At 40.6% G+C, this 27,650-nt stretch overlaps 1 protein-coding gene across 2 annotated transcripts; it reads left to right on the forward strand.

Annotated features, from left to right (window-relative positions):
* On the forward strand, positions 1-27,650 carry RALB (RAS like proto-oncogene B). Of its 2 annotated transcripts, none has more exons than XM_080347112.1 (5): positions 1-89; positions 20,610-20,766; positions 21,895-22,103; positions 24,920-25,097; positions 27,329-27,650. In XM_080347112.1, exons 2-5 carry the CDS (start codon positions 20,653-20,655, stop codon positions 27,446-27,448), a joined length of 621 nt encoding a protein of 206 aa, XP_080203238.1. In that variant the 5' UTR covers positions 1-89; positions 20,610-20,652; the 3' UTR covers positions 27,449-27,650. The 2 variants fall into 2 exon arrangements, with proteins under 2 accessions (XP_080203238.1, XP_080203237.1); XM_080347111.1 differs by lacking the exon at positions 1-89 and adding an exon at positions 4,840-4,975.

The following is a 27,650-nucleotide window of genomic DNA, read 5'->3' on the forward strand; positions in this document are numbered from 1 at the left end:
CAGATTGATGCAAAAAGAAAAAAAATCCAACTGCTACGTCCAGTATGCGACTTCTTAACATGCTTAAACTGCAGTAAGTGACATTTAAGGTAAATGCTGATTTTTTTCTTATGATAAAATAATCCAATATTTTAAATAAACTGTTATGATGATACTACAATCTTAGTTGTATTAAAAAAAATACGTGCTAAAATTTATTTATGTATAACTGATCTTGCCTTTGGATCATGCAATAGGACTACCTGATCTCTTATGACTCTCCCTACAGCTTTTATTTTCTTTTGATTCTTGGCTCTCAAGATATTTACCATAAACTTAGCTCATTCTGTAAAGGCTGCAAAATCAGGCCCTAAATCTGCCATGCTGTTGATAATCAAAATGATCAGAAGTGTAACACTTATAAAATTGGAATGTGAAATCCCTTACCTCACAAAACGTCAGTGAGAATCTCCTTAAAAATGACCTTGTGATTTGATCCTGGCAAATCTCAGCTGTAGCTGAAATGGAAAGGGGATTTGACAGTGAACTTTATTTTAGTGTGGTGACTTCCTGCTGTCTGTAACAAAAACAAAGTGCATGATACAGCGAGCTACCATAAACTCCCACAAGGCTAAAAACAGTCATATTTCATTTACTGTTGTTTGTTTCTGATCTATTTTAATTTACTGCTTTATGGTTTTTGAATGGTGAAATTCATAAATCTTAGCAAGGTCAGCTTCATTCTCTTAAGTATACAAATAATCTGTATAATGCTGTTCTTGTGAGACTATCTATGCCCAAAGAGAAAATCACCTTTGACTAAATTATATTTATTTTAGAACAAACTCTGTTTGAGGGCACACTAGGTACAGGTACCTCTTCTGACAAGTTATCTGTACCCCGATTAACACGGGGAGCTGAACTCTGCATATACAAAAAGTGTTGTACTTTGAGGACAAAAAGGACATCACAGCATTCTAGATAATCCAATAGATTTTCTTCTGTTTTCCCCAGTTAGCTTTCTTCTGTTCTCCCCAGTTTTATGCTAACATTCATTTAACTTGAAAAATGTTTTTAAAAGTAGGATAAGAAACAATACAGTGGCTTTGGATTTAATAAATTAATAAAAACTTGCGGGTGTGGTTACCTTCACTGAACCATTGCTTTGTGCTGCACAAGTGCTACAAGAGACTGGCCGTGTGTAACTAAAAATTACCTCAGAGAGGGACAAAACCTGCCTGCTGCTTTAACTTGTTCTTATGTTACTGGCTCAGCCTCAGCACTGGAGATGTGGCAGGACCACTTCTTTCTCCGCTGATCCCTGACTTCTTTGTGGTGGTTATGGGCAACAGTTCCTGTCTCAGTCTCCTGTAACTGAGGCGGGGTTATAAGTTGTGAATCACATGCCTTTCATAGAATCATAGAACCGTTTGGGTAGGAAGAGACCTTCAAAGGTCATCTAGTCCATCCTGCTGTCCCTCTTCAGCGTTCAGATGTAAACTGCCTCTTTGTTCTGTTATTGACAAAGATTGCAAATGACATCACTAAATCTGCAAAGACTGACTTCCTCGGTAGCAGTGATTCTCTCGTAATTCAAGATTCGCAATTCAAGATTCTCCCTTCAAGTTCCTCATCAGTTTATATACCTTTCCTTTTACCCTTGAGACTAGTATTACCTGCTCCCTGCAGGAACAGGGAATTCTTTCTGTCCATCATTTGCAGCCTCCTAGGCCTCATAGTTCCTAAAATACTTTTTTCCTAAACTGGCTCCTTACCTTTTTCCTCCTGGAGTCACTGGTGCAAAAAAACAGGCCAGAAATGCTATAAAACACTGTCAAAGGAGAACTGGGTATGCAGGTGGTGGTTTTACACAAACACTGTACAGACATAATGACCAACATGGAAGCTGTGGCAACTGCCAGTCCCACCTAGCATGAATTTATCAGCAAGATAAATGTTCGCCTCTCTGCCCTCAGCAGTGGTGGATATGGTAATCCTTGGGTTCTGATCAAGAGATCACAAAGTTCACATAGCTCACCTCTTCCCTGCAGCATCCGAGCTAGATTTCGTGGTCTACTACCCATCTTACGAGGAATGGGTCTATCACCATCTTTTCCATTTAATTGCTTATATACATCTCCTTGATTTTGACAATTACTGCCACAGTAAAAAGAAAAAAAAAAAGATTGAAAAATCACTAGTTTCTAGAACTAATTTCAGCTAATTCTTGTTTCAGCTAACCATCTTTCTAGAATGTATTTCTACTTATAAAGTAGAACTGCTCAGAAAGGAAGTCCTGCTCTCTGCAAAGAAAAATATCTGTGGTGCTCAGTCATCCCACCACACTTACTGTTGTTCAGGACTCTAGCAGTGATACAGAGTGCCCTGTTACCTTCTTAGTGGGCTAGAAACTAAATGTATGCATCAAAAATACCATCCCTATCTCTAAGAATTTGCAGTTTAAAACATATTATGACATGATAAAGCAACAGCTGGAGATAAATTTTTTTCCATTTCTACTGAAATCGTGTTTAGAAAGTGAATATTTATTGTCTGCAAAGTGCTTAGAATAAAGTAAATGCAATATAAATTATGATTAAAAGATTTCTCTCCTCAATTGTTCTAAATAATTTTTCTTCCTAAAATACTGAAGCAAAAATATATCTGTAACACCTATGGTAACCATGGAGATTACACCAGGCAACATGCGTAATGATGCAGAATGTGGCATCAGACAAATGTTCTTTGTCATGACTGGATTACTACAAAGAAGTAGGTTTCCCCTAAACAATTTGCAGAAGCAGGATAGATGTGGTTAATTACTCAACTCTGGTTTATGCAAGGGGGAAGGGGAACAGTCAGTGCTGTGGTACGGGCAGCAGGCTGACATTGTGTTCAGTTTGAAAAGACCCAGCTTCTCAGGTTCTTGGTAGTTTCAATTTATAGATATGATTTGCTGAAAATATTTATCTTCGCTGAATAGTCACATCAGAGCAACTAGTCATTCCACATTGCCTGCACGACATGATAGCCATGGAGACATATAGTTACAGAATAAATAGGAAACAGTTCTAATTAATTTTTACTTGCTGTTGTGGGTTTTTTTGTTGTAGTTGCTTTTGTTTGTTTTCAGGACTACATACAGATGCACAAAATCTATCTTAAAAACAATTCAGGCATAACCCCAGAAGTACCAAAATTTGGGTAATTTAAGTGTTAGTGATAAAAGAACATTCCTTCACATTTGGCAATATCGCTTTCTCTGCTTATTCCTTCTCTGCATGGATGGCATCAATAGTAAATAGCTCTCAGTCTGCCAGCTTCTAATGCAGGATGAATATTGATGTGATTCTTAATCTGACACAGTATATAATGCGGAGGGGAAGAATTACTAGAATCAGGACCTTTTCCAACAAACAAACCTGAAAAGAGAAAGTCACTTTTCCACTTAAGTTGCTAACTAAAATCTGGTGTTTGGCAGTTGTTTGAGTTAGAAGGAGAAACTGATGATGATGCAAGGATGATGTCAGTCCTGTTTACTTACAAACAATGAAGAAAACTTGGTTTCCTTCAAGAGGGGAGAAATTCAAATGATATTTCCTTTTTATACAGTCCTGAAGTACTCAGCTGTTCTCAGAGCCACACACCTACTTTTTCCTGTCTCTGTAATTTATTTTTTCCAATTCCTGGCATTTTTGCCCACCCTGAAATTACAGATTATAGTAAATCTCTTTCCAGTTCTCCCATCTCTACCATTTTATTTTGTTTTGGCAGTAGGCCTATCACTTTTATAAAGCCGGATTGCCTTTTTTTTTTCTCTTTTTCATGTATTTTAAGTGGCAGGCCTTTTTCTATGCTCTTCAACAGCAAAATACAATTTCACCTGGCATCAATGGATAGAAGTAGAAGGCCATTAATTATTTCTCTCTCTCTTCTGTAAAAGGCTGCAAAGAGGCTCGATGTGAAAGCAGGAGTTAGCACGACTACTTAACCTATTAATATTACTTCTGTTCCAGAGGATATGAGCCCCCAGAGATCAGTGGTAATAATGATTTCCACCATTTCCCAAAGTTGGTGTTATCAAGCATATGGCTGTTTTTTCTAGAAGGAAGAATTTTACCAAACATATTCACTCTAACTCCAGTGTGTGGCATTTAAATAGGCAAACATTTAAAGCTAGAAAAATTAACCAAATTAATTAAAGCAGAGCACACAGGTATGTTATCCTTTGTAACTGACAAGGCAGTTACATGTGATTATGTGACTGGTAACATTAGAATTGGCCAGAGGGAATTCTGATTTGGGGACTGATAAAGATTTGAAGAAAGAATTGCAGTGAATACAGCAATTGCCATTATTTATTTTTTTTTCCCGAGCAGTTAAAACCGCTCTGTGCTGCACACATACATGACAGTATCGCAGGACAAGGACTTACTAAAACGCTCAGCACTGCTGAGAGGCAGGGATGCTTCCATTCCTTTGCCTTCTGATCTCACAATTATTAATTTATGCAGCCACCAGTAGGACTTGCACTAAAACACGTGAGGTATTTAAGAAAGCCCTTCCCAACTTCTTTTGAGTGAAAGCAGAGCCCGTAGCGTTTACGGGCTCGCTGTTCCAGCGGCTTCTTTACAGGACTCTGAGGGGAACAGCCAACAAACAGCCTCGTCCCCCCACAGCCGTGGGCGGGCACCCTCTGCTGCTGCTCCCCTTGCAGGACCGCAGCCGCCCAGCAGCGCGAGCCCCCTTCCCCTCAGCCCCCACCGCCCCGCCTCCCGAGCCCATTGGCCCGTCAGCGCCACGTGACCGCCGGGAGGACGGTCGGGCGCGCGCTCGCGGGGAGCCGGGCCCGGCGGGAGCGGCGCCGACGAGGGCGGAAGTGCGCGGCGGGGGCGCGCGGGCGGCGGCACCCCAATGAGAGCGTGGGGGCCGGCGGTTAAAGCGGAGCCGGGTGCCGCGCTGGAGCCTCAGCGCCGAGACGGGTCTTAGCCCCCAGGTGAGAAGGAGGAGAGGGTGGGCACCTCGGAGCGACCCCCGGACCCTCTTTCGGGTTGCGGGGAGCTCGGCTGTCCCGGCCCTGCTCCTTTAGCAAGGGGAGTCGGGAGCCGCCGGGTCCCGGCCGCGGCCTGAGCGGGGCTGTGCCGGCTGCCGGGGGGCTGTGGCTGAGCCCCCTTGTTCCCATCCCCGCCTCTTTCTGTGGGGAGGAAGGGGAGGTGTCGCCCGGGGGCGCTTGGCAGCCCCTTTCCTCCCGGGTGTGTGGGGCGGGGGCAGCCCCGCGGCTTCTCCTGCCCCGGGACGTGACCCCTGAGCTGTCGGGAGGTTTTGGGGAGGTGGTTGAGGAGGGTGGACAGTGCCTCGTGTGGAGCCTGCGCCCCTGGGGCCTGCGAGGGAGCCGGGGGAGAGGTTCGGCTGCTCTGCAACCGCTCTCCCGTGGGTTTGGGCACTTTTGTGGCGTCCCCGCGGCGTTGGGACTGAGTGGGAGGCATCGGGGCTGGGTGGTTGTTGTGACTTCTGTCTACAAGTGGAGCTCGGGGGAGGGAAAGGGCGAGGAGAAGCTGGCCTTGAGTGTTAGTTTCTCTGGCGACTTCTGTGCGGGCTGCTCTGGAATCAGTGATAATGCTTCTTCATCTGTGCCGGATAAACAGAAGGTTTGAGATGCTGTTGGTCTCAGCTGAACCAGAAGTTTCTCAGGGATCTTGTTTTATCTGGGCAGGTTCTCTCTGTGCTGCTCTTTCTTCTCCCTGTAGCCTTCCTGGTGTAGATCTTGTAGGAGGAGAAAGGTGGTGCCTGAGCATGACCTTACCTGGAGAAGGGCAGGGTGAGAGGTGAGCCAAAGCAGTCCAGTCATGCTTCCCGAACAGCGAGTGGAGGCCAGACTCGATTTTTCTGCTGGAGTCCTGTTGAATCAGTTCTGATCCTCGAACAGGAGACTTAGTCTTGACTACCTCAGGGTATTTTAATAAGAGAAAAGGAGCAGAGAGACCATACCGACACTAGGACCAGCCTTCTTCAAAGCTTAAGCCTGCAATCTGGATAGCTTTTTTGTTTGTTGAACTGTTCAAACATTACTTCTATAGTTCTGAGATTCTTTTCTTTTGTGAGGGGGATGGAAGTGCCTGCCTGTTCAAGGGCATCCTCACTACCATGATTTTCAGGAAAAGCAGTGTTTTTTTTAGATGCCTTAAACTCCCCCCTTTTCACCCCACTACCCCAGCTGAGGTTATCAGAGCTGAGAGAAGGAATTAACAACTGGAACCAGACTTGTGGTTCTTGACAGTGATTTGCTTGAAGGCTGAAAATAACCTTATTGTAGAGAATTTGATAGCAACAGCTCAATCTTATTTGGCAATAGCATTTTTATAGCTCATTCACTTATAGCAGACTTATTAAAAGTTTTGTCTGCTGCTCTAATAACTTCTGGCACCCGTATACTGAACTTAGGTTTTTGCTTATGATTAGTTTAGATCAACCATGGTAAAAGTTTTTGCATTTACTTTCTGTATTAAATGTTATTTTTGAGGGCTAGAGAAGCTTTTGGATTAGTCCTGTAAATAAGTTTGCTATATTCAATTTATAGTAGTAAACTGTTTGTTGTACACATCTTTTGGAATAGGCCAACTTGATTCTGAAGGCTGAAGAAAAGTGAAGCTGACCTATTTTTGCTGGTGTTATGTATATACTGCAGAACAATGTCTAGTTTTAAGACTTAGCTGGAATGCTTTACAAAAACTCTTAACTGCAATCTTAATTTGACCAGACAATACTCTTTCTCGGTCACCCTTTAAAACTCTCGAACTTGTCTCTAATTGTCAGTACAGTGGTACTGGATATCTGGATAGAAGAGTAGTTAAGACATTTTGATCAAATCAAGGCAGTACTGATGGGACGCTGCCTTGACAATTTGTATGGGTACACTGAAATCCTGGATGATGTGTAGATTCTGCGATCTAATGCCCTTTTCAGGCTTTACGTTTTTTCAGCTGCAACTTAACCCGTTAAGCACCAACTGGTTTTTGACCAAATGCTGGATAAAATGGTTTGCTTCTCTGGGAAGTATTGGTCACCAGGCTTCACGAGCAACAGAACTGTCCTGCGAACAGAGGAGAAGTGGCTGAGTGAAATAGCAGAATAAACCCTGATATCATTTGGGAATCTGACTCGTCGTTTGTCTGTTGTCTTATAAACTGTTTGCTCTCCATGGAGTGGGTACTTTAACTTGATAATTTCTTATTAACTAGATTCAGGCTCCATGTGACTGATTAAATGAACTGCTTTCTATTGCATGATGAATCATCTGAATTAATGGCCTCTCTTATCAGAGATACTGAAGGAGCCTGTTTCTCATGACAGCTGTGCAGGCAGTAAGCACTTGTGGGAATGCAAGTGCATAGTGGTATCAATACAAACAGTGCATAAGGTCAGTAGGTATCTTGTGCATGGAGCAAACAGCTTGGGATGGGAGTAGTGGTCTCTTGGGTTTTGAGTGAAAGACAGTGGCTTGGGGAGGCAACAGAAGTAGATGAATAGGGTTATGTCCTTGCTGCTTTTCACACCCTGCGAGCCTGATTTCAAAGCAACTTTTGCGTGATTGACGTATGAAAGGTGCTGATCCTAATTATCAGCTGGGTTAGATAGCAACTGTATTCTCAAACTCTGTCTTGATTTGGAAGTACTATCCTGCTGATAAAAACCTTCAGTTCTTTAGGCTTTCTCGTTATTCACCATCTACCTCCCAGTCTCTGAAAACTATTGTGCACCACTCTCAAGCGGAGGTGGTAAGGTTCCATTGCTTGTTACTTGCTATCGTGCGAAGCGGCAAGGTCAGCAATCTTAGCTGTTTCAGTCTCCTACTAGTAATAATCAATTTTGTGGCTTGTGTTCTATGACAAATTGATACCTGCCTCTTGATAAGAGGTTATGGAGCTGATATTTTAGAAGTACTTGTTAATAGCTGCCAAAGAGCAATCATGTTGTTGATAGCCCATTAAACAGGACTAAGCAACTTTTATCCATGTCTGCCCCAGGAATATCAAGTCACCCTGTCATTTAAGTAAGATAGGTCTATTTAACTCATGCTTTGTCTCTTAGTATTCTTCCAAATGCTTCAATAGTAATATTAGAGGATCTGTTTTGTCTCTTGTGCTTGAGGTGTGCAAATGTGTTTTTCAAAACCTGTCAAAATGAGAATCATGAAGTCATGTAATGTGAAAACGTTATTTATACCGCTGTGTAAGTAGTTACTTGGAACTTCATGGTGACCAAGCGCTTGCTTAGAGCAGTCACTTTCAACTGCTTGATATGTGATCTTGATCCCACAGCTGTCCTAATGTTTGCCAAAGCGCTTGAAAAAGGAGCAAATAGTGGTTGATTACAGGAATATGAGACTTAATGGAAGTGCAGGCCTTACTAGGAATTTTTGCAGGATCGCAAGTCAAAGACTGAAAAATCAGTCCTGGCATTATAAGCATTTGTTAAAGCCTTAATCCTGTCAACTGTTACTTTGTGAATTAGTGTTGCTGTCAGTTGATGTGATTAGTATGAAATATTTTGGACAACTAAAAGTGCAATGAAACTGGAGTTTTTAATGTTCTTCTTAAACTTGGCATGTGGCGGAACTAATCTGAAATCAAAGCATAGAACTGGAAAGCTGAGAACATGCTCAGTTAAGCAGGTGTTGTGATTTCTCTGATTTCTAGTTCTTTCTGTTTGTATCTTTACCTGTAGTGAAAAATATCATTCTTCGGAAGAGTACTGGAGACCTAGATTTAGCCCCAGTTTTGGGCATGGTTTTGTTCCTGTAGATGGCTATCTTAGATAATGTTTCCCATTTAGATTTAATATTAATGACAGGTTTTTTTGCATATTGGTGGCTTAAGTCACAGGTTAAACCAAAAATCCTACCTAACAGATAAGATTATTATAGAGTATTGTATTTACAGGCTGATACTTAAAACATGACAAAGCACTTTAAATGTTTAATTGTGGGAGCCACCTAAACTCTGGAGTCCATGCTGCGGCACACTGAAGTGTGTGTTGTATGTTTGTTTTTTGGTGTGTGTTATGGTATGTTTTTCTTTTTAAAGAGTTGGTTTAGTTGGGTAGTTAGTTAGTGCTACCCTGCTCAGTGAGGCACTGTCTTGGGCACCACTCTAAAGCAGGTATTTAACGAGTTAAGTATTTTAGATCAAGCTACATGCCAGTTGCCTGAGCTTTCCAGAAAAGAGGTTGTTTTGCTGATTGGGGGAGCTGCTCCCTGATTGGAAGGAACTAATTCTAAACTATGTAGTGATGTCTGATACAGCCTTTCTGCTAAGTTGCTGCTGCAGTAAGAAATTCTTCCCTGGGATGATACTCTTCTGCTATTTAGTGTTCTTGGCTTATGGTGAGATCCCATTTTGGGTAGGTAAGGAATTCTCATTAACGTAGTCACCAAGAAGTCTTATTGACTGACTTCTATGGCAGCCTTCTGTTTTTATCTGCTGTATCAGAAAGTAGACTAGCTGAGCCACTTAAGGAAATGGTCTTTCAGAGACAGGAATGTGTGCTTGAAACTAGTGGTATTTCTCATTCTACTCTCTCTCATTTTCAAAACATTTTAGGAAGCAATTTAATTTTTAAAGAATTCTGCAAGCTCATTGAGAATTTACCTTTAAGTTTGTCTTACAAGGTAAACTAAAATCAAAGTAGGCTTTAGGGGTTAATGTATTCTGAAACTATAATGGAAGGAAACTAATTCAAAAAATTACTAGACATAAGTAGGCTGACTGATGATACTGTACATGTTTATCTTAATTTAGTTTGTAAAACAGAGATCAAGCAGTGATCTTGTCCTACTCACTTTCCTTAAGTATTCACAACTGTTGTCTTATAGTAGCTATCATCTGGTGACCCTGCCTCCTATTATACTTTTGTAAGTAAGTATTAGTTAAGGTTTCTAATTCAGTGTTAGTAATGAAGGACTTGCTGTAAGTTTTTTTAGCTATGTTATACTACTTGTTGTCAAATAGGCCTTCCACTTCCAAAGACTCACCATAAATAAGATTTGTAGCAATTCCACAGCTGGGGCATAGGTTGGAATAGTAGAGTTGCTGAGGCTGGAAGATGCATCTGGAGACTGTCCTATCCAGGCCTCCTCCTGACTGCACCAATCCTGACCCATAAACTGGCTCATCATCCATCCCTGTGTAGAACTTTGTGCATTCCTGCTTTTTTTCATGGGAAGGGCAACTCTCCTGCTTTGCCTTCTGGGTCTGTCTGGCCTAAGGGGCCTGTAGCCATCCACAGCAGCATTCTAACCATGAGAGCTAACCTCGCTGGGATCAGGGACGAGCTGGGATGTGGTCCCTGCAGCTACACACAGAGCCCTAATATCTCCTTTTTGTTCCCTGTGCTGCACACATTAGGGTTCAGAAGCATCCTGTTGTGCTGATTTCCCAAGAAAAGCATGAAAACTAGGAAATGAGATGGCTGTGTATCAGAATAGTAGTGTGTTGGTTTTTTTTTTTTTTTTAATTCTGGTAATGTGCTCTGTGAAGAGAGGAAATCTCTCAAAAGAGAGCACAAGGATAAATGTGTAGTTTATATTCTGCATCTTTGTGTGACCCGTCACTTGCTTGGTCATAAAGGGAAGTGTCCTGAAGTAAATGTGTCTTAATTTCTGTGTTGAAGTCAAGTGGTTCTGAGTTAAGTCTGCCACCCAAAACCAGAGTTGTCATAGAATCAACAAGCTCTACAGCACTCTGGAGGCTCCGTGGTTCTAGAGCACCTTTTTGGCTGTAAACAGTTTTATAGTGGTAGGCAGAGAGCGTTCTCTGTGAGGAAGACCAAGGATAACACTTCTCCCATGTAGAAATTCTCTACAGCTTTTTAGTTTTATTAACTTTACACTTAGAGTAGGTGTCACCTTTACTGGTGTAATCTGCCTTTAAATAGAAACTGGAATAAGTTCTGCTTTTGGCTCTGGGATAAAGTATGTGAATACAGTAGGCTGGGAAACTACATGCCTTTTTGTTTTTTAAAACATCTGTTCTTAGTCCAGTAGAGAGGTAGCTGCTCATATGTACTGAATACCTTGGTGTGGTATTCACTCTTTCTGATCTGGGAAACTGGAGTGAAGAAATCTGTTTAAAAGCAACTTAACATAGCAGCTGCATTATGGATAACTAGTGACATTTAGCAGTTCAGATAATTGCTATTGTTGTTTTGTGTGATGCAAATGCATTGATTGAAAGATGGGGAAAAGGTTCAGTGCTTGGCACTTGTGTGGTGTGCCTGATTCAGGGAGCTCAGTGACTCATGATGTGCATCTGTGAACCCTTCAGTTAAGTGCTTAAAATAGTGGAAGTATAATACTTTCAGAGGCTACAGATGATTCCACAGTGTCTCTGGGGAGGTGTGACTCCATGATTAAGAGTAAGCTCAGAGTAAGGGTATATTACTTGCCTCCATCAAATGTGAGCAAAACAGTGGCCAACATTTCCCCAAATGGAGATGTGAACATGAAACAGTAACTTCAGTTTAGGAGCAAGGAGTGAAATTGTATGGGCAGAGACAGTTGCTTCTGCTGGTAGTAACTAATCCAAATGAAGTAGTGTTTGGGCTTCTCATTTATTCCAGGCATCTGCTTCACTGGGGAAACTGAAGACAGCATGATCCACCTGCTGAAGGAGCAGTGGTGGTGGCTTGTGCCTGTCTTTGCAATGTGATGTGCCATCTTTGCAATACTGATGGACTATCTCTGATAGCTCAAGGATCAGGTTGGGAGGATGAGGGGAGGAAACTTGGCTGGGTAAGATTTTTGTGACAGCTGAAGAATTAAATCCTGCAACTCTGTATCATGCTTATGGCTGAACTGGTGTCTGAGATTTTCTGGATCAATGTTAGTGGCAACTTCCCTGGATTATACAGCTGCAGGTTGTCCACTGAAGTAAGAACTGAAACCATGTCATACTGATGTAGGATTTGAATCTTGGGTTATATTGAAGTCTAGTTTGCCACTTAAGACACTGTGTAAGATGATATACTTGTCTGTTGTATTTGTTATACTCCCAGAGATCTGATTTAAAAATTTGTGTTAGATGAACCATCTGAAGCATGTCATTATCTCTTAGTGGTGGTTTGGTGGACTTGGTATATACTGTGTATTGAAGATGAGCATGTTCCTGCAAGGAAGAGCTGTCAAAGAAAGCATAGTTGAAACACACTTTACAACTTAATGGAATTGAGGGTGTTGTACAGCTCTGCCTGAGTGTCATTTTTTTTGGTATGAGCCTGAATGACAAGTGTGAGAAATAGTGTCATAATTCACTCTGAGTAATTAGGCAACTAGACGGTTACCACTGCAGTGACACTCTCTTAGCAGAGTAATACTGATTAATGGTATTAACTCAGTCTTTGTGCTTGTAGAAGATTTCTGTCAAGTTTCCTAGTAAGTTCTTGCTCGGATAAGAGCAGTGTGGTAGATAGTTTTCTTCTATAGTCTGTCTGCAATGCATCTTCTGGGCATTAACACTAGAACCAGAGGCTTCCTTAAAGTATTTGGGGAGGTCTGGTGGGATGTCTTCCTAAATAAGTGTTTTCAACTCTAATGGCACTGGTTTCTTATGACTTCAGGTAACACTATCTTGTTGCATGTAGCACCAAGCAGAATATACTCTACATTTCAATCTGCTAGTTGCTCAGCACTGAGTAATATGTAAAGTCATGGAGTCATAGAATCATTTTGGTTGGAAAAGACCCTCAAGATCCTAGTGTCTGTGGGATGGTGGTTTCTTATTCTCTCCTGCTCCCCCATAGCTATGATGCTTCTGTGTGCCATCTGTGAAACAGCAAGACAATTTAAGTATTAATAACAGTATTGCATTGACCTGTAACTACCCTTATCTAAATACTAAACCTTTTGTGTAAGAGTTTAGAGTAACTATGGTGGACTGGGACCTCACCTCTCAGGAGATACTTCACTTTAAGGTGATGCTGCCTGCCCCCATCATGGGGGTGTGTAATGCATATGAGCCTGATGCACCCACTGCCTCTTCTGGTGAAGAAAAGTGATGCTGCTAAGTTAGGGAAGGGAGATAGTGTCTTTTGCACTTAACTAGTTCATCACTGACATGGGATAGACACCTATGTGACAGAATGCTACAGTAACATGGCAGAGCTGGTGGGTTGCACCTAATGGAGCAATCAGATGCAAGGCTGCTATTAGAATCTAAGAGGACAGCTATGACCTTAAACCTGCAATTCTACCATGCTGTTAATATCAAAGGTGCACAACATCTGTAGAAAATAATGTCAGAAGCCTTTGAAGACCAGAACAGGTAAGAAACCTACTAAACATGACCTCAGTTGCTGCATAGCTTCTGAAGTGTGGCAGCCAATCATCCAAGATGCCTGTTGTGCAAGTCCCTCACTGCTCTCAAAGGATGACTGTTCTCATTGGCAGTGTTGCAGGGACCAAACTGCTCAGGTACTTAACAGGAGGGGTAATTCTAGATCTCTCTGCCTTGTTGCTGTCATTGCTTCCTCATGTGTTGGTTAGTCTCACTGGAGCTGATGCTGCATCCAGGACAGAAATTCAAGCTTCCAAATAGTGATTATCTCCTGAAGACACAGGGGCACAGTATCATATTAGGTCTGTGTGCCTTGGTAGAGTAATGAGTTGCATTTTCTGACATTGTAGCAGCCTGAATGCAAACTGAGCAATATCACAGTTGACTTGTTAACACAGATTTTTATGGTACTCTCCCTGGGAAGTAGATGCATGCTGGAGTATTGGCAGTTTTCCCACAATTACATTGACTCTGCTTTTTCTGTTCCCCATTAGGATCTATAAGGAATCCTGTAGGGGAAACTGCCGGTTTATCTCCTTCCTCCATGAGGAAGTCTGGGTAGTGATGACTCACCTAATGACTGTAGGGGTACAGTACTCTGTAGACTATTTAAATGCATCATATCCTAGGGGAATTCACCTTATGAATAGTATGGTTCAGCAGATAAAGTGGAACTGCAGTGGAGACAACCATTAGCTTCTGTTCTTGCAGGTATTTGCAATGCTTTGTATGTATTCAGTGTACATGAATTTAGAACAAACATACTTGAAGTAGTGTCATCTGTCCATTTAGAACCACTTACGCAGGTGATGAGCAGATTGCAGTCGTACAAATGCACAACCAAGTAGCTGCTGATCACAAATAAATTAAAAATACTGCTTTTATACTGCATATGGTCTGTTCCAGATGAGCGAGTCTTAAAGACTCTCCTGCGTTACAAGTTCATCATACAGGCTGTAGTCTTTCTTCTTCTGGAAGCTAACACATTAATTTGATAAAATACAATTCCTGATCTAAAACTGTTCTTCAACCTGTGCTTGTCCTTTCCCCAGCTTTATAGGAGGTAGGAAATAATTGTGGTCTAGCTTTAGATTCTGGTTTAACCTTAAAATGCTGCAACATTGTAAATTTACTTGTCTCTGCCTTATTTCTAGTGTGTGTGTAGCTCTGACAGGCAGCATCTCCAAGTGTAGATACAATTCTGGTTTTTGTGTGGGATTGATAACTACTTCTAATCGATCATTGCCTGATCTGATCCAGCATGGTCCAGAAAAATCTTTAGTCACAACTGAGAAATTGTACCTGGGGAAGGATACAAGGATATCCCAAGCAGGAATTTTCTGCTAAACACATCATAATCTCTGTTTAGCTTGAAGGAAAAAAAAAAAGTAACTGGAGACATGCCAAGAGGTAAGGTATTAGAACAGCAAAAGAAGATACTGTCATTTTTATTTTTAGCCTGCACATCCTAAAATTCAGTAGCATTAAATATGCTACCTAATCTCAAGTGAACTCTTTTTTTTTAAATACATTTGAAATACCAGTTGGAGCATTTACAGTCCATTGAAAGCTAATGGAATTTCAGTACTTAAATATTTTCTGGATAACCTCAGAACAGCGGAGGAGCTCTTACTGTTCATAGCTCAGTGAGATTGTTAATTAGTTTTGTGATCCAGGGAATTTCTGTGACTGCATTCTTGTGGGCATATCATAGAACCAAACACCTCAAAGCCTCTAATTTGTATTCTGATAAATGGGGATCACTGAAATACTGTTGCAAAACCTTATCCTTTCTGTGCTTGCTGTTCATGACATCATATTTTAATCTTTAAGTTGAATACACAGATTTTCCTTTAAAAGTAGGTATCTGAAAGGTTTAACAAAGCTTCTCTGTCAAGCTGTTTGGCTAAAGGTTTCTAGAATCCCCTTTTAACATCCAAAGAATGGCTGCTTTCAGTGGCAGGATAGCAATGAAAAGAAATGTCCAAAGATATCAGCTGCACAGTGAAAGAACAAGGGCTGATCTCAGCTATTTTTGAGCTTACAGCTTTATTTCAGTTTTAAATCTCAAACAGATTTGGAAGAACTATAAGCAATTCCAATTAAAGCCTTTGGAGGAGTCTCTTTTTAAAAAAAAATTATAGTAACAGAGTATTTATTGGAAAACTGGAAGACTTAGTGAAGTTTTTGAAGTGTTTTTTTCTGTGTATTTGCATGAGCTGTAGCAAAATGTGTTCCTTGTAAAGTGACAAATACTCTTTCCTTTAAGAGATTGTACAACTGCGGACTCTTAATGCAGGTGAAGTAAAAAGGGATGTAAGAGTGCAATCTAGTTTGAAATGTGTAGTTATTCAGTAGTAGTATCTGAATTGTGGCATTAAGTAAACTAATCCTGTTAATAATATTCTGAACAGTTTAACTGTTTAGGCTGAGGAGCAGGTGGAGAAACTAGAAAATTGATGCTTAAATTTAGAGTTTATGGAGCTGTTTATAAACAAATGGCTTGAAGTGCTCTGTTTCAAGGACCCAGCTAAGAATGACACAACACTGTGCAGATTTCTCTACGGCAGGAGGCCGTGGTTAACCTGGAGAAGTTACAATCTAGACACGTAAGACAAGGGAAGTCTGAAATAGCTGGTGAGCTTAGGGGTCACATTTCTTATATTGAGGGTGGCATGACTGGATTAGTTCTGTGGCTGAGTGCAGGTCTTCAGGAGTATAAATCAAAACAGCTTTTCAGTAACCACCGTGGTTTGATTTGTAGATCTTTGTGCTTCGTGTGGCCGTCTTCTCTCCTGTGTAACCTTTGTTTCTTGGTCTGAAGAGCGTTAACAGCTGAACTTGATGATCTTAAAGTTCTTTTCCAACCTAAATGATTGTGATCTTTCACTAGTGAAAGCTCCTGTTGTATGTATGGTTTTGTATAACCTGTTATTAAAAAAAAAAGTAGTCAATAGTTCAATCCATTTATTTTAAAGCAGATGAAGCTAATAATTTTCTAATTTCTGAAAGATGAAAGGCTGCTTAGAAAGGTTTATGCTCTGACCTGGGCTTTCTCTAGCACCTTATTTTAAAACTGAATGAACGGTATCTGGAAGAAACTTCAAAAAACTCTTCTGAAAGATTTTTTTTTTTGGCAGTTTGACACCACACAAAGTTCAACATGGTGTCATTAAACCTGAGGGTAGAATGACAAATTAAATGGATTGACTGACTGCCATTGACTGGATCATTTCCATACAGAGGATGGTAAATCTTGTTGTTTTGGTACAGTTTACTTTCCAGCAAGTAAAGAACAATATGGGAGAGGCAGATATACTTATCACAGAATTAAGTGACTTATCTGGACACTTATTCAGAGCAGGCTCTTAAGGCCAAGAATCTTAATACATCTGTTTAAGTTTCCATTCCCTTAAACTGAAGAGAGTTTAATAGCGTTTTAAAAGTAACTGCAGTCATCACAGGTTCTTCTAGACACCACTACTTTTTTTAAATGAGATGGCTGATTTCCCAAGACTTCCTTTTCTGTAAGGAACAGATGAGTTAATGTCAGTATCTTGACTGCCTCAAGGATACTTAATCTACAGAATGGGGTGAAAACTCCTTGCCTCCTCAGAAATGACTGAGGAGAGAGCTTCCACTTGTGTTCTATGATTTTTTTTTTTATTTTCTTTTTAACCTCAAGGAACTATTAAATGTGAGCCTTGAATCACAGTGTGTAAATGGTTTCTTGGGCTGCGGAGGTGGAAATGCAAGTAAACACTTAGCCCCAATTATTTCTCTTGTTTTTATTAGAGTATTCCTATTAAAATATAACTGTGCCCTTTTCTGAATCAGTGATATCTATGAGCCTGTTTTGTAAACATTGGTTCTTCTGCACTGATACTGCCTGTGTCAATCCTGTGCCACGCTGCCTCAGCCTTGCTTTGTTCTGTACTGCCTGGCTATGCTGGGGCTGCGGTGGGCCATGCTCCCTCTGTTGCCGCTAAAGAAGAGGTGCCTTGTGCGAAGCTTCTGGGATTTCATTGAGGACATACAGCATAGGGGTTGTGTTGTGAGGGGCCTCCTGCCTTCAGAGGGTTCATATAGTGTGAATACTCTAGAATGTAATTTTAGGACTGTATAAATGTAGGAGTAGTCATATTTTTATATATAGTTATATTTCTACAGTCCTAAAATTACATTTGGACCTTTGAAGGCAACCATAAGGCTGATGTGTCCCCTGGTCAAAATGAGTTTGACACCCCTGTGGTAGAAGATTCAAGTGGTACTTGTAACAGCTCTGCAGGGAAAGTCAAGTACCTTGGCCATTAAGAGCTGGGCCTGCTTTAGATGCTGTCAGTTTGTAAATTTGTGTGCTGTTGGATCGTTTTTGTTTAATGTTGTATTTTGGTTATGAGTCAGGTAATACTGTGTGTGAAGGCTGACCTTGTAGTTTCTAGTGGCTGGTGTTGAGGTTGGAGGAAGAAAGAAGGATCTAAATATTCTCTCCACTTACGTCTGCGATGAGCTCATACTGAGTCAAGGTGGTCAGTGTTCTAACTGAAAGACAGCTGTTCCTTTAATATGACCAGATAAAGATGTGGTATCTGTATTGACAGGAGGGAGAAAGTTGCTATTGTCTCTCTTGGCTGTTAGTAAATCTTTTTATTGCAGTTGCATAGCACAGTGAACTTAGCGCAACCTTGTAGGCAGCAGCACTAAGTTTGTGTTGCCAGCAAAATGTTTAACTTGAAAGTTTTGTGTTAGGTAACACAAAGCAGAACAGCCTTATGATGCTTGTTAAAAGAATATTCAGAGGTTAAAACCAATCATAATTATACTCAAAAGTTGCTGAGGGTCACTTGGCTTCCTCAGAAAGCAGCTTATCTACTGTTATCAAAGCCAAACTGCTCTTGAACTAGGACAAAATAAACTTCTCTACAACTTAAGAGCAAGCTGTGTTGTTATTGGAACACTTCAGGTCCCTAAGCTGTCTCATTGTGTAGTCAGTCTGTAGCTCTTATGCTTTGGGTTTCTATTCCCAAGCAAGCTGAATTCTAGTTTATCATTTGTAGAGCTTGTGGACAATCAGCAAAGAAAGCCTTTCAGCAACAACTTTGGAGTTCAGAGGCTATTAGTGTTTTTTCACACTCCCCTGGCAAGGAGCTCTGTTCTCTTCTCCTCTTGCCTCTCTGACTAAAGAACTAAAAATCAAGCTTGCAATCCTCTTCTGGTGTAGAATCTCTGGGGTAATGGCTGAATTCAGTGTCCCCAACACAAATGTGTGTGGTGTACAGGGAGAATCTCTGAGAAGTAGGAGTTACCACATCCCGTTCCTGTACTAAGGAGTGTCCTGGATGAGGGAGCTGATTTATAATATAGAAGGTTAACGGAGGAAAATATCTGTCATCAGTTACCAGTGTTTATCCCAGAATGAATGCTTAAAGATTAATTTGCATTACTGTACCAAGTGTTTGTAGCAAGCAGGTGTGAGTGAAATACTTTTAATGGAAAAATACTACTGCTCAGATGTTTGAAAAGGCTGTCCTGAGGGCACTTCTTAATTGTTGGCATGTTTTTTCTTGTATGCAGTTGTCAGTGTCAACTTAGTTTGGTTGTTTGCTTTTCAAAACATCAGGTTGTGACAAAGGGGAAAAATTTCACAGTCTGTGTACCCCAGGGCAGGCTGCCCAGACTGGGCATGGATATGGAAATGTCAACCTCAAAATGCGGGGCACATAAACTGGATTGCTTGGAGCAAACTGCTTTAAGGGAGACGTTTGGACTGGACAACATCCGAATATCCTTTCCAGGCTAAATAATGCTATGGTGTGTTTTTAGATTGACAGTCCCTTAGTCCCTAGTTAATTTTGTGAGGGCAGCTAGTTATCCTGCAGTTTTTCCCAATATAGTGCTCTATAACTTCTACTGTAGGCCTTGTATTTCCATCCAGTAGAACCTGACGTGTGGCAGTTCCATATCTTTCTGGAATAATCACGTCCATGCAAATTTGAGATTCCTGGTAGGCCTGTTGCTTCTGTGCTTTTGGAATAATGGGTGCTGCTATAAATCAAGGCTGGTAGAGCCACCTTTCACAGCGGTGTTTCCTGAACCCTCTGCTATTCTTGCAGAACTCTGCCTGTACATTAACAGCTCTGGCCCTTAGTTGTCCTGTGAGGACACAAGTGTTGTTATCCTAGCGTCTCCCTTTAGCTATCAAGTGTCTTGAGTACATATCTATTTTGGTATTTTTGTTTTGCGTTTTGTGTTGTGTTTGTTTTGTGTTTTGTTTGTTTGTGGTGGTGGTGTTTTGTTTCTTTTGTGGTGTTTTTGTGTTGTTGTTGTTTTTTCTCAGCAGTGTAGGAATGCTGGGTGTTGACACATCTCTTATTGTATCAGTTACTTCTGCTTTAGTCCCCAGTGCGCTGTTCTTAGAGCTGCTGATATGTGGTAATCAGAGTGTGGCAGCTGATGTTTGTGTTTCTGTCACAACTACTGTGTCCAGCTACTCTTAAAAAAGCAGTATTTTTTAAGAGGCCTCTAGCATATAATTACTTGATTTACATGACACACAAACAAAGGCTTGCTAACTAGTAGTTGTTTATTGACACTTACTCTTTTATGACTTCGCAACATCAGGGGAAGAATAGGAACTGATAATTTCTTGCAGTAAAGCAGGATTTTTTTTTTTCCCAAAGCAAATTAGATTTGCAGTATCAAAAGGCAGGAAGAACATAAAATAAATGCTAATGCCGTGTCATAAGACTTTTGCAGCTTGTTCTTGCCAGAATTTACTATGTATCTCAGCTGTTTTCTTAGCCTACATAGAGAGGAGATCAAAAGTTGTCTTTCTGCATATAAGCAGATCTAAGGTATAGCTCTGTTTCCAGGTTGAAACTAAGCTGCATCAACATTAGAGAGATGTTTTAGAAAGGTTTAAAGGCTTATCACAAGAACAATAAAACCCACTTAATTTCATGTTTGAGAGAGTGTCTTTTTTTCTTTAGAAACTGCTCTAGATAAGTCATGTAGGATGGATTTACAAATTAGAACAGCTTGTTCAACTGTAGCTGCTTTGAGAAAACTGTAGCACATTTATTAATGGTACTGTTGTCACAAATAGAAGGCATTGGTTCTAATGCCTCATTCCTACTCGTGCTTTAGACATCAGTGACACGGTTTGCTTGCCAGTGCATTGAAATGGCCCATTCTTCAGCCTTGCGGGGCAGGGCTTTAATCTGATCTTTCAGCACTGGTGAGATGCTTTGCCTGTCATGGTGTCACCAGTGTCATGGATGGTGATGTTTCTTTTTTCTGCAGATCTGATTGGTTGCCTGGCACTTCATCTGTGGCAAGCAGGACAATGGCTGCCAGCAAGAGCAAGAACCAGAGTTCCTTGGCCCTCCATAAAGTAATAATGGTTGGCAGTGGAGGTGTGGGCAAATCTGCACTCACTCTTCAATTTATGTATGATGAGGTAAGTAGCTTTTGGTTCAGCTTCTCTAAAGCACCAACAGGTGCAGGTTACTAAACCTTTTTTAATGGGACAGGGAAACTAAATGTAAGTAGCCAAAGAACTGATGACCTGACTGGGAGGAGAGGAATGTGGGAATCTGTGAAGTGTACCCTAAGGGTGACAACATTAAAGCTTATTAGTAAAAGAACATTCTTCAAAAGATATGTAGGATGTGAATGTGCTTATCTGGGTGTTGAGATGCTGTTACTGGTTGGCATTTAACTTTACTTTTGTTGCAGTTTCATTTTAGGCCAGTTCAGGTTGAAGATGGAAGTAAGCATTCTGCTTCATTCTGAGCTGGATGATGGGGGCATGTTCATAGCATGAATTCTTCCTCACTGGTGTACAGGAAGCTAGATCAGACAATCCAGATGAGTATGTGAAGCAATACATGATCATGTAGTTCAGAAGTTAGTATTTATCTATAGACTATCCACACATACTGTAATGATGTGAATGTCTGAGCAGGTGGCATGGGCATTAGTTAAGGCCAGTCAGGTTAATCAGGCTCATGGCCCAGCGTTTTGTTCTACTATGAGGCTGAGAGAAAGGAGGTGGAAAGTTAAGGAGCCTGTGTTGGACATGTGCTCTCAGCACAGAACTAGGAGTTGAACTGACGGTGGCTTTGTGGGTCTGATCAATATTGAATGGTCTAAAGTATGTGCCTGTGCAATTATGGAGCAGGTTTTCATATTCAGCAGCTGGATGCTGTCATCTATACCTGTTGAAGCTTCAGATAGCTGTACCTGAAGTACACTCAAATGTTTTTTCTTGAAGTGGGAAATCTAGATAAACTACCAGCAACCTGGTGGCATTATACTCTGTCCCTTAAATTGTGCTGAAATTGCAGAACAGTGTTTCATGTAGCAAGGCTGTTTTTTTTCACTAGGCAGACTGACTCTTTGATGTATTAAGTGCTTAAATAACTTCCTTTTAATAGTAAAACTAAAAAAAAAAAGTGGTGGAACTTTTTAGCTCACTGAATTATGAGAAGGTTTTCAGGAATTTAAATATAAGTGAAAGAGAATGGATTTGTTCAAATACTGAGACCATTTGACAGTAAGTCGAAACACTAATCCCTGTCTTCAGTTTGTAGAAGACTATGAACCTACCAAGGCTGACAGCTACAGAAAGAAAGTGGTTCTGGATGGTGAAGAAGTTCAGATCGACATCCTGGACACAGCAGGACAGGAGGATTATGCAGCTATCAGAGATAACTATTTCCGCAGCGGGGAAGGTTTTCTTCTAGTCTTCTCAATAACAGAGCATGAATCCTTTACAGCAACAGCAGAGTTTCGGTAAGTAGTTTCTCTCCCAGGCAGGGGGAATATCTGCTTCCTGTGTTGCCTTGACAACTCTTCTTAAGGGAAAGAGCTGTAGCTTTTGTGTCCACTGCCACTTTCATTGACAAAATGGTAACCCAGCCATTTTGCTCTCAGTAGCTGGTAACTTAAACCACGATATCCAGCCTCTGACTCTAGTTGTCTTCGTGCCTTCAACTTACGAGTACATTATGCCAGGAGTGACTTGAGGCAAGTAGCAGATTCTTGGACTCCTAAAACAAACATATTCAAGCCAGTTTTCAGTCTTTGTGGATGTGAAGTTTAATTATCTTAGAGCAGTACTTCTGGAATGAAGTCTGCCTTTTGGCCAGGTTTCAGACACTGTATTGCTTACTGCTGGAAGCAGGTGCTCTAAGGGAAGAAAGGATTAGCCTCCACTCTCAGGTATGGATTGGTGCCAAACAAGGGTTGGCAGCTAAGCAGTACTATTATAGGCAGATATATTCCTAGAAAGACACACAGTAGTAGTAAATGCTTCAGGTTATTTTGGTTTTGGGAATATCAGTTCTAATGTAAAAATCAGCACCAGATGGAGCACAGAAACTGCTTATGTAGTGTAAAAGAAAAATAAGGGGTTTAATCCATTGTTCTAGTCTCAGAACTCATGTAGCCAGGTTCTTCAGGGCAAGTGTTCTAACGTCTATTTGATAATAGCTGTTTCTTCTGTGTAGAAAGTAATCCAGAGAATCCCTAGGACAGCTTGTACAACTTGTAGTAAAACTTGCCAGACCATAGGGAAAGTGTTAGGGGTTCCTTTTTCTTGCCAGCATAAAAGCTCTTTTATCAGTCTGGCTTATGTTTACCTTGCTTCAGTGGTACAATTGTAACATATATTAATTGGAAATGCAAGTGCTGATGCCAAGTAAGGTAGAGACCTATTTCTAGGGTTTTCTTAAACCTGTGGCAAACTCCTCTTGCACTCTAAGACTTTGGTCCAGGTTCTTAATGTATTACACTGTTCCAACTGTAGTAAGAGACTGCATCATCTTTTTAAGAGGTATAAAAATATTGTTCTTGTGTCAAATATTTCTGTGACTTCGCTAAGCTTCAGAAGGCTGATGGTCATGGTGCACACGAACAGAGCTGTTCTACTCAGTTTGCTCTAACCATAGCATTTAAAGGAGCTAAAACAGTTGAACTGTTGTAGGACTGCAAAACGGAGTGCTTGGACTGTCCCTAGTATGAGATGGAGGAAAAAGCCGGATACTGTTTAAAAAAAAAAAAAAAAAAAAAAGAAGAAATTAAAACACTTGTAAGTACCCAGCTTGGGTTTTGACTTGTGTGCTTAAGTGAAATATAAGGTTAAACCCAAGGTTTTGGATGAAAAGGAGTAGGAGTGTTTATCTTGGCAGTTTGTGTTTTTTTTGTCAGACTTGTGTAACTAGGTTAACCATGTGTTGGTTCAAGACTCCAGCACAACAAAACAGTGAAAAAGCAATGCTAGCCCTTAAAGATGAGCAAGAGGACCTAAAAGCTTTGAGATGAAGAATCTCATACTTTTCAATGGTTCAGAAGTAAACAAATTACAAAATTAAAGGAAATGTTTAGGTTGACATGCAAGAACCTGTTCCTTGGAAAACACTGTGCCAGGAAGGAAGGGGGAATGGTCAGTATGAGATGCCAGCATCACAGGCTAAACTGCAGATTGGTATTATTGATCCTCTGATTTCCAGAATTCTTAAACTACAAAAAAGTTGAATACTAAATGAACTATGGGCTTGTCTCAAAATACTACAATAGCTCTTCTGCAGATGCTATGCATTTGTTTGCCTTCAGTGCCTCTGTAATCTGAAAATGTGTGAAAGTATAGTTTAATGTAACAGCAGCTTGTCTGCTCCAATGTTAACACTATTTTAGCTTCTCATGTACTCTACGTACATTTAGTTATTTTGTGGATGGAAAGGGCAGGTGTCTGAAGTAGTGTGGCAGCTGGGTGGGGTGAGGGGGTGTAGCATTGTTCTCATGCCTAGTTGGGCTTTTGTTCATAACAAAATGAAGCAATCTAAAAATACTCATAGACTGGTATATTTATTCTAGAGTCCTAGATGGACAGCAGCATGTGTCAGTCTGATTTCAACCCCTGTTTTACTACAGTAATAGCACAGACTTTGAGGCTGGCATGCAGCATCACTGTCTCATTTCCCAGATGCTGTTAGGTCCTTTCAGAATGACAAAGGATAGTTAGGTTAATGCTGGTGGTTTGTGGAGTCTTTGAAGGAGGAAGGTTGCTAGCATTTTAGTTCAGCACTGTTTAGTATACCAACTTTCTTCATGTAGGTAGCCATTAAGAATGATCTCTGCCAGCTACTTAAGCTGTTTCCAGCCTACTGCCTTGGCAAAGCCTCAGTATTGCCCAGACCTATATCAAGGTGGGATGTAGACTGGAAAGGGAAGGTGGTGACTGAATGCCGAGGTGAAACTTGGCAAACCTGGCACTGTGCTATTTTCATCATTCAGATGTGAATGCTAGTTGTGAGTTGCTCTTCTGCCATACAGTTCTTCTTTATTAGAGCCTAGGTAGTGAATTTGCTAACAAAATGATAGAACTGCATTCCTGAAAGTGTGAGGCTTTTATTAGTGTAAAGCCCATAGCATTAGTATGTTAAACTTGGGATGGCTTTTAAGTGTGTGTTCAACTGTTGGGAAATGTACTGTTAAGTACTGTTGTAAACACTAATCTGTAGACCACTGGATCCACTCCTGATAAGGGTGCAGGTTTTTGTTGCTACTACTAACACAGATATCTTTATTTTGAATACCTGATGCATTAGGGAACAGATCCTGCGTGTGAAGGCTGAAGAGGATAAAATCCCTTTACTAGTAGTGGGAAACAAATCTGACTTGGAAGAACGCAGACAAGTGCCTGTAGAAGAGGCGAGAAGTAAGGCAGAGGAGTGGGGTGTGCAGTACGTAGAAACCTCTGCCAAAACCAGAGCAAATGTAGATAAGGTAAGACAAATGGCATCTGCACAATTAGATAGTTACTATGTGTTCAGTAGCTGAATGACTAATTCTTGACTCTTAGTGGGACAAAAGTAAATCTACCATTGGGCTTATGAAAGCCTAGAGTGTCAAAAAATAATTAACTTACTGGAAAGTGTACTCTTAAGCAAATACCTAGCTTAGAGGAGCAAGAGACCTGGTACAAGTTAATGCTGTTGTCTTAACTGTTTGTACCTGAACCAATAGCTTTCCAATAGTACTTTACCTAAATGGGTTTACAGATTCCCTGGAGCACGTTATTTTGTTTATAGGTTGTGGTCTATTAATATAACAGGAATAAACACAAGCGATAGACAATTCTTTTTCCCCTCCTTCCCTACAAAGCTGCATGTGGTGTGGCTAGTGTTAAAGATTTCATTCTTGTTTTCTGCCAAGACTGCTTTGAGTTGTGAAAAGAACTCCTCTTGCTATGTCCCTGTCCTGTTTTGACTTGTCCATGCTGGTTTAGACAGTCCGTTTGTCAGCATGTTTCTGCTGCTGGCTTCTTGCATTAATAGTGAAGGTGGTGGGTTATTGTGGAAGAGAGATGAGTTATGACTATGGAGTCTTTTCTCATAGGGAAAAATGAGTTTCGAGCCCCCACTTCATTCTGTGTATAGTAGGGGTTTACTTGAAGAAGGTGCCTGTTTATTTCACCAATCTGCAGGAGATTGTCTGAAATTACTGTTGGTCTCCCTAAGGACTCAAAAGGTGTGGCTTAGAAATCTGCATTTGTTTAAAGATTACAAATTATGAGTAGTTTTCTCTTTGACCACAGGATATTTGCAGCTAGCTGTACTCCAGGTTCTTGTAGACAGATTTCTGTTCTTCTGGTCTGTATTAGTTTACTAATGGAAATGCTGTTGGTGCATAAGTTGCCTTGTTGGAACTCTATTACTCTCATTCTTGGTTAAAGCAATGCATACAAAACTCTTGAATGGAGACCTTTTGGTTATAAATTACATAGCATAATTTAAATTAGGTGAAGAACTATTCTGACTTGTGGAATTTTACTAGAAAGTCAGACTATCAGATGTATAAACTGGATGATATAGTAAAACATGAATACCTAGACTTGCTTTTGCCTATGACCTGTCTTGTGTGACTAGAAAATGTGTAGCCTGCTTTATACTCAGACTATCTTTCTGATCAGCTGAGGTTAGCAGCAATGTAGCTGTGTGTCTGGAGTGTGCTAGCCTGTTGTTCTGGACTTGCTCTCATAGATCTTCTCTAGCTAGCTTGTGTGACATGCTGGTTATCTGCTATGTAAGAACTGTTTTTTGTATATCAAGACAAGTTATCAGCTATTGTGATGATTGTGCATTGACACTAGCACAGGGCTGTAGTTACACTTATACAGTCCTAATTTTACATTTGGCCCTTTGAAGGCAACTGCAAGGCTGATGTGGCCCCAGATAAAAATGAGTTTGACATCCCTGCAAAAGAATAAGAATTTTGAATGATAAACTATTTCTGATCAGTAGCATGATATTGTTTCCAAATATCAAAGACCTATGTAGATCCCCATAAAAAAGCCTAGCTCTATAGAGTGACATTAAGTTCTTGTTCTGTAATACTAAAAATAATTTTTCCCAATAACTCTCTACAGTAAAATAGCTGTTGCATCTGAAGTGCTATGTAGCTAGAGATCAGCTGTATGGAGTGAAATCAGCTAGAATTTTGGAGAAGAGACTTTATCGGAGTCTTTTTTACAACATAGTCTGAGAATTTTCTGTGCCTGACACCATCAATGTTGTCACTTGAATACTGCAGCTTTTAAATTATAAAACAGACAGAATATCACCCAGCAGAGAGTGCTTGTAACTACCTGGAAAGGACTGTACTAAATACTTTGCATGGTTAACAAGGGTAATTTGCCTGGAAATGTTTGCTAGGCACAGACAAATGTTCTGAACTCTGAATGCTGCTTTTGTGCAAAACTGATATTCAATAAAAAGCTCTTAAAATGGGGCTGTTGAATGATTTGGTAGCAGGTGAGTTTGTGCTACTTCTTGCTCCTGCTCGACATGCTACGTAATTCTAATATTGATTTTGTCACTGCGATCTGTGTCTAGACTTATTTCTACTGTGGTAGGTACAGTGTGGTTCTACATCTTTATTTGCTGCTGAATAAGGTAGTTTGTACCTGCTTCCTGGTGACAGTTCTTGTTTAATCTTTCTTTATTTTTCCCTCCTAGGTATTCTTTGATTTAATGAGAGAAATCAGAGCAAAGAAAATGTCAGAAAACAAAGACAAGAATGGCAAGAAAAGTGGCAAAAACAAGAAAAGCTTTAAAGAAAGATGTTGCTTACTGTGATGCTTGGGAACTGTAAATATCTGCAGGTGGCATGGATGAGACACCACTAAGGATATAGGGCTGAACTCATTAAAGGAACTCTATATCGGCTCCCTTACATTTTGTTTTGCATATCACACCTTCAAAATGTGAAAACAGAACTCTGAAACCATTTCTGGTATCCAACAAAACCTATGCCTGCTCAAACTGAAATGGGCTCAGT

Source organism: Nesoenas mayeri (genome assembly GCF_963082525.1).
Source record: "Nesoenas mayeri genome assembly, chromosome: 6".
NCBI classification, from domain to species: domain Eukaryota; kingdom Metazoa; phylum Chordata; class Aves; order Columbiformes; family Columbidae; genus Nesoenas; species Nesoenas mayeri.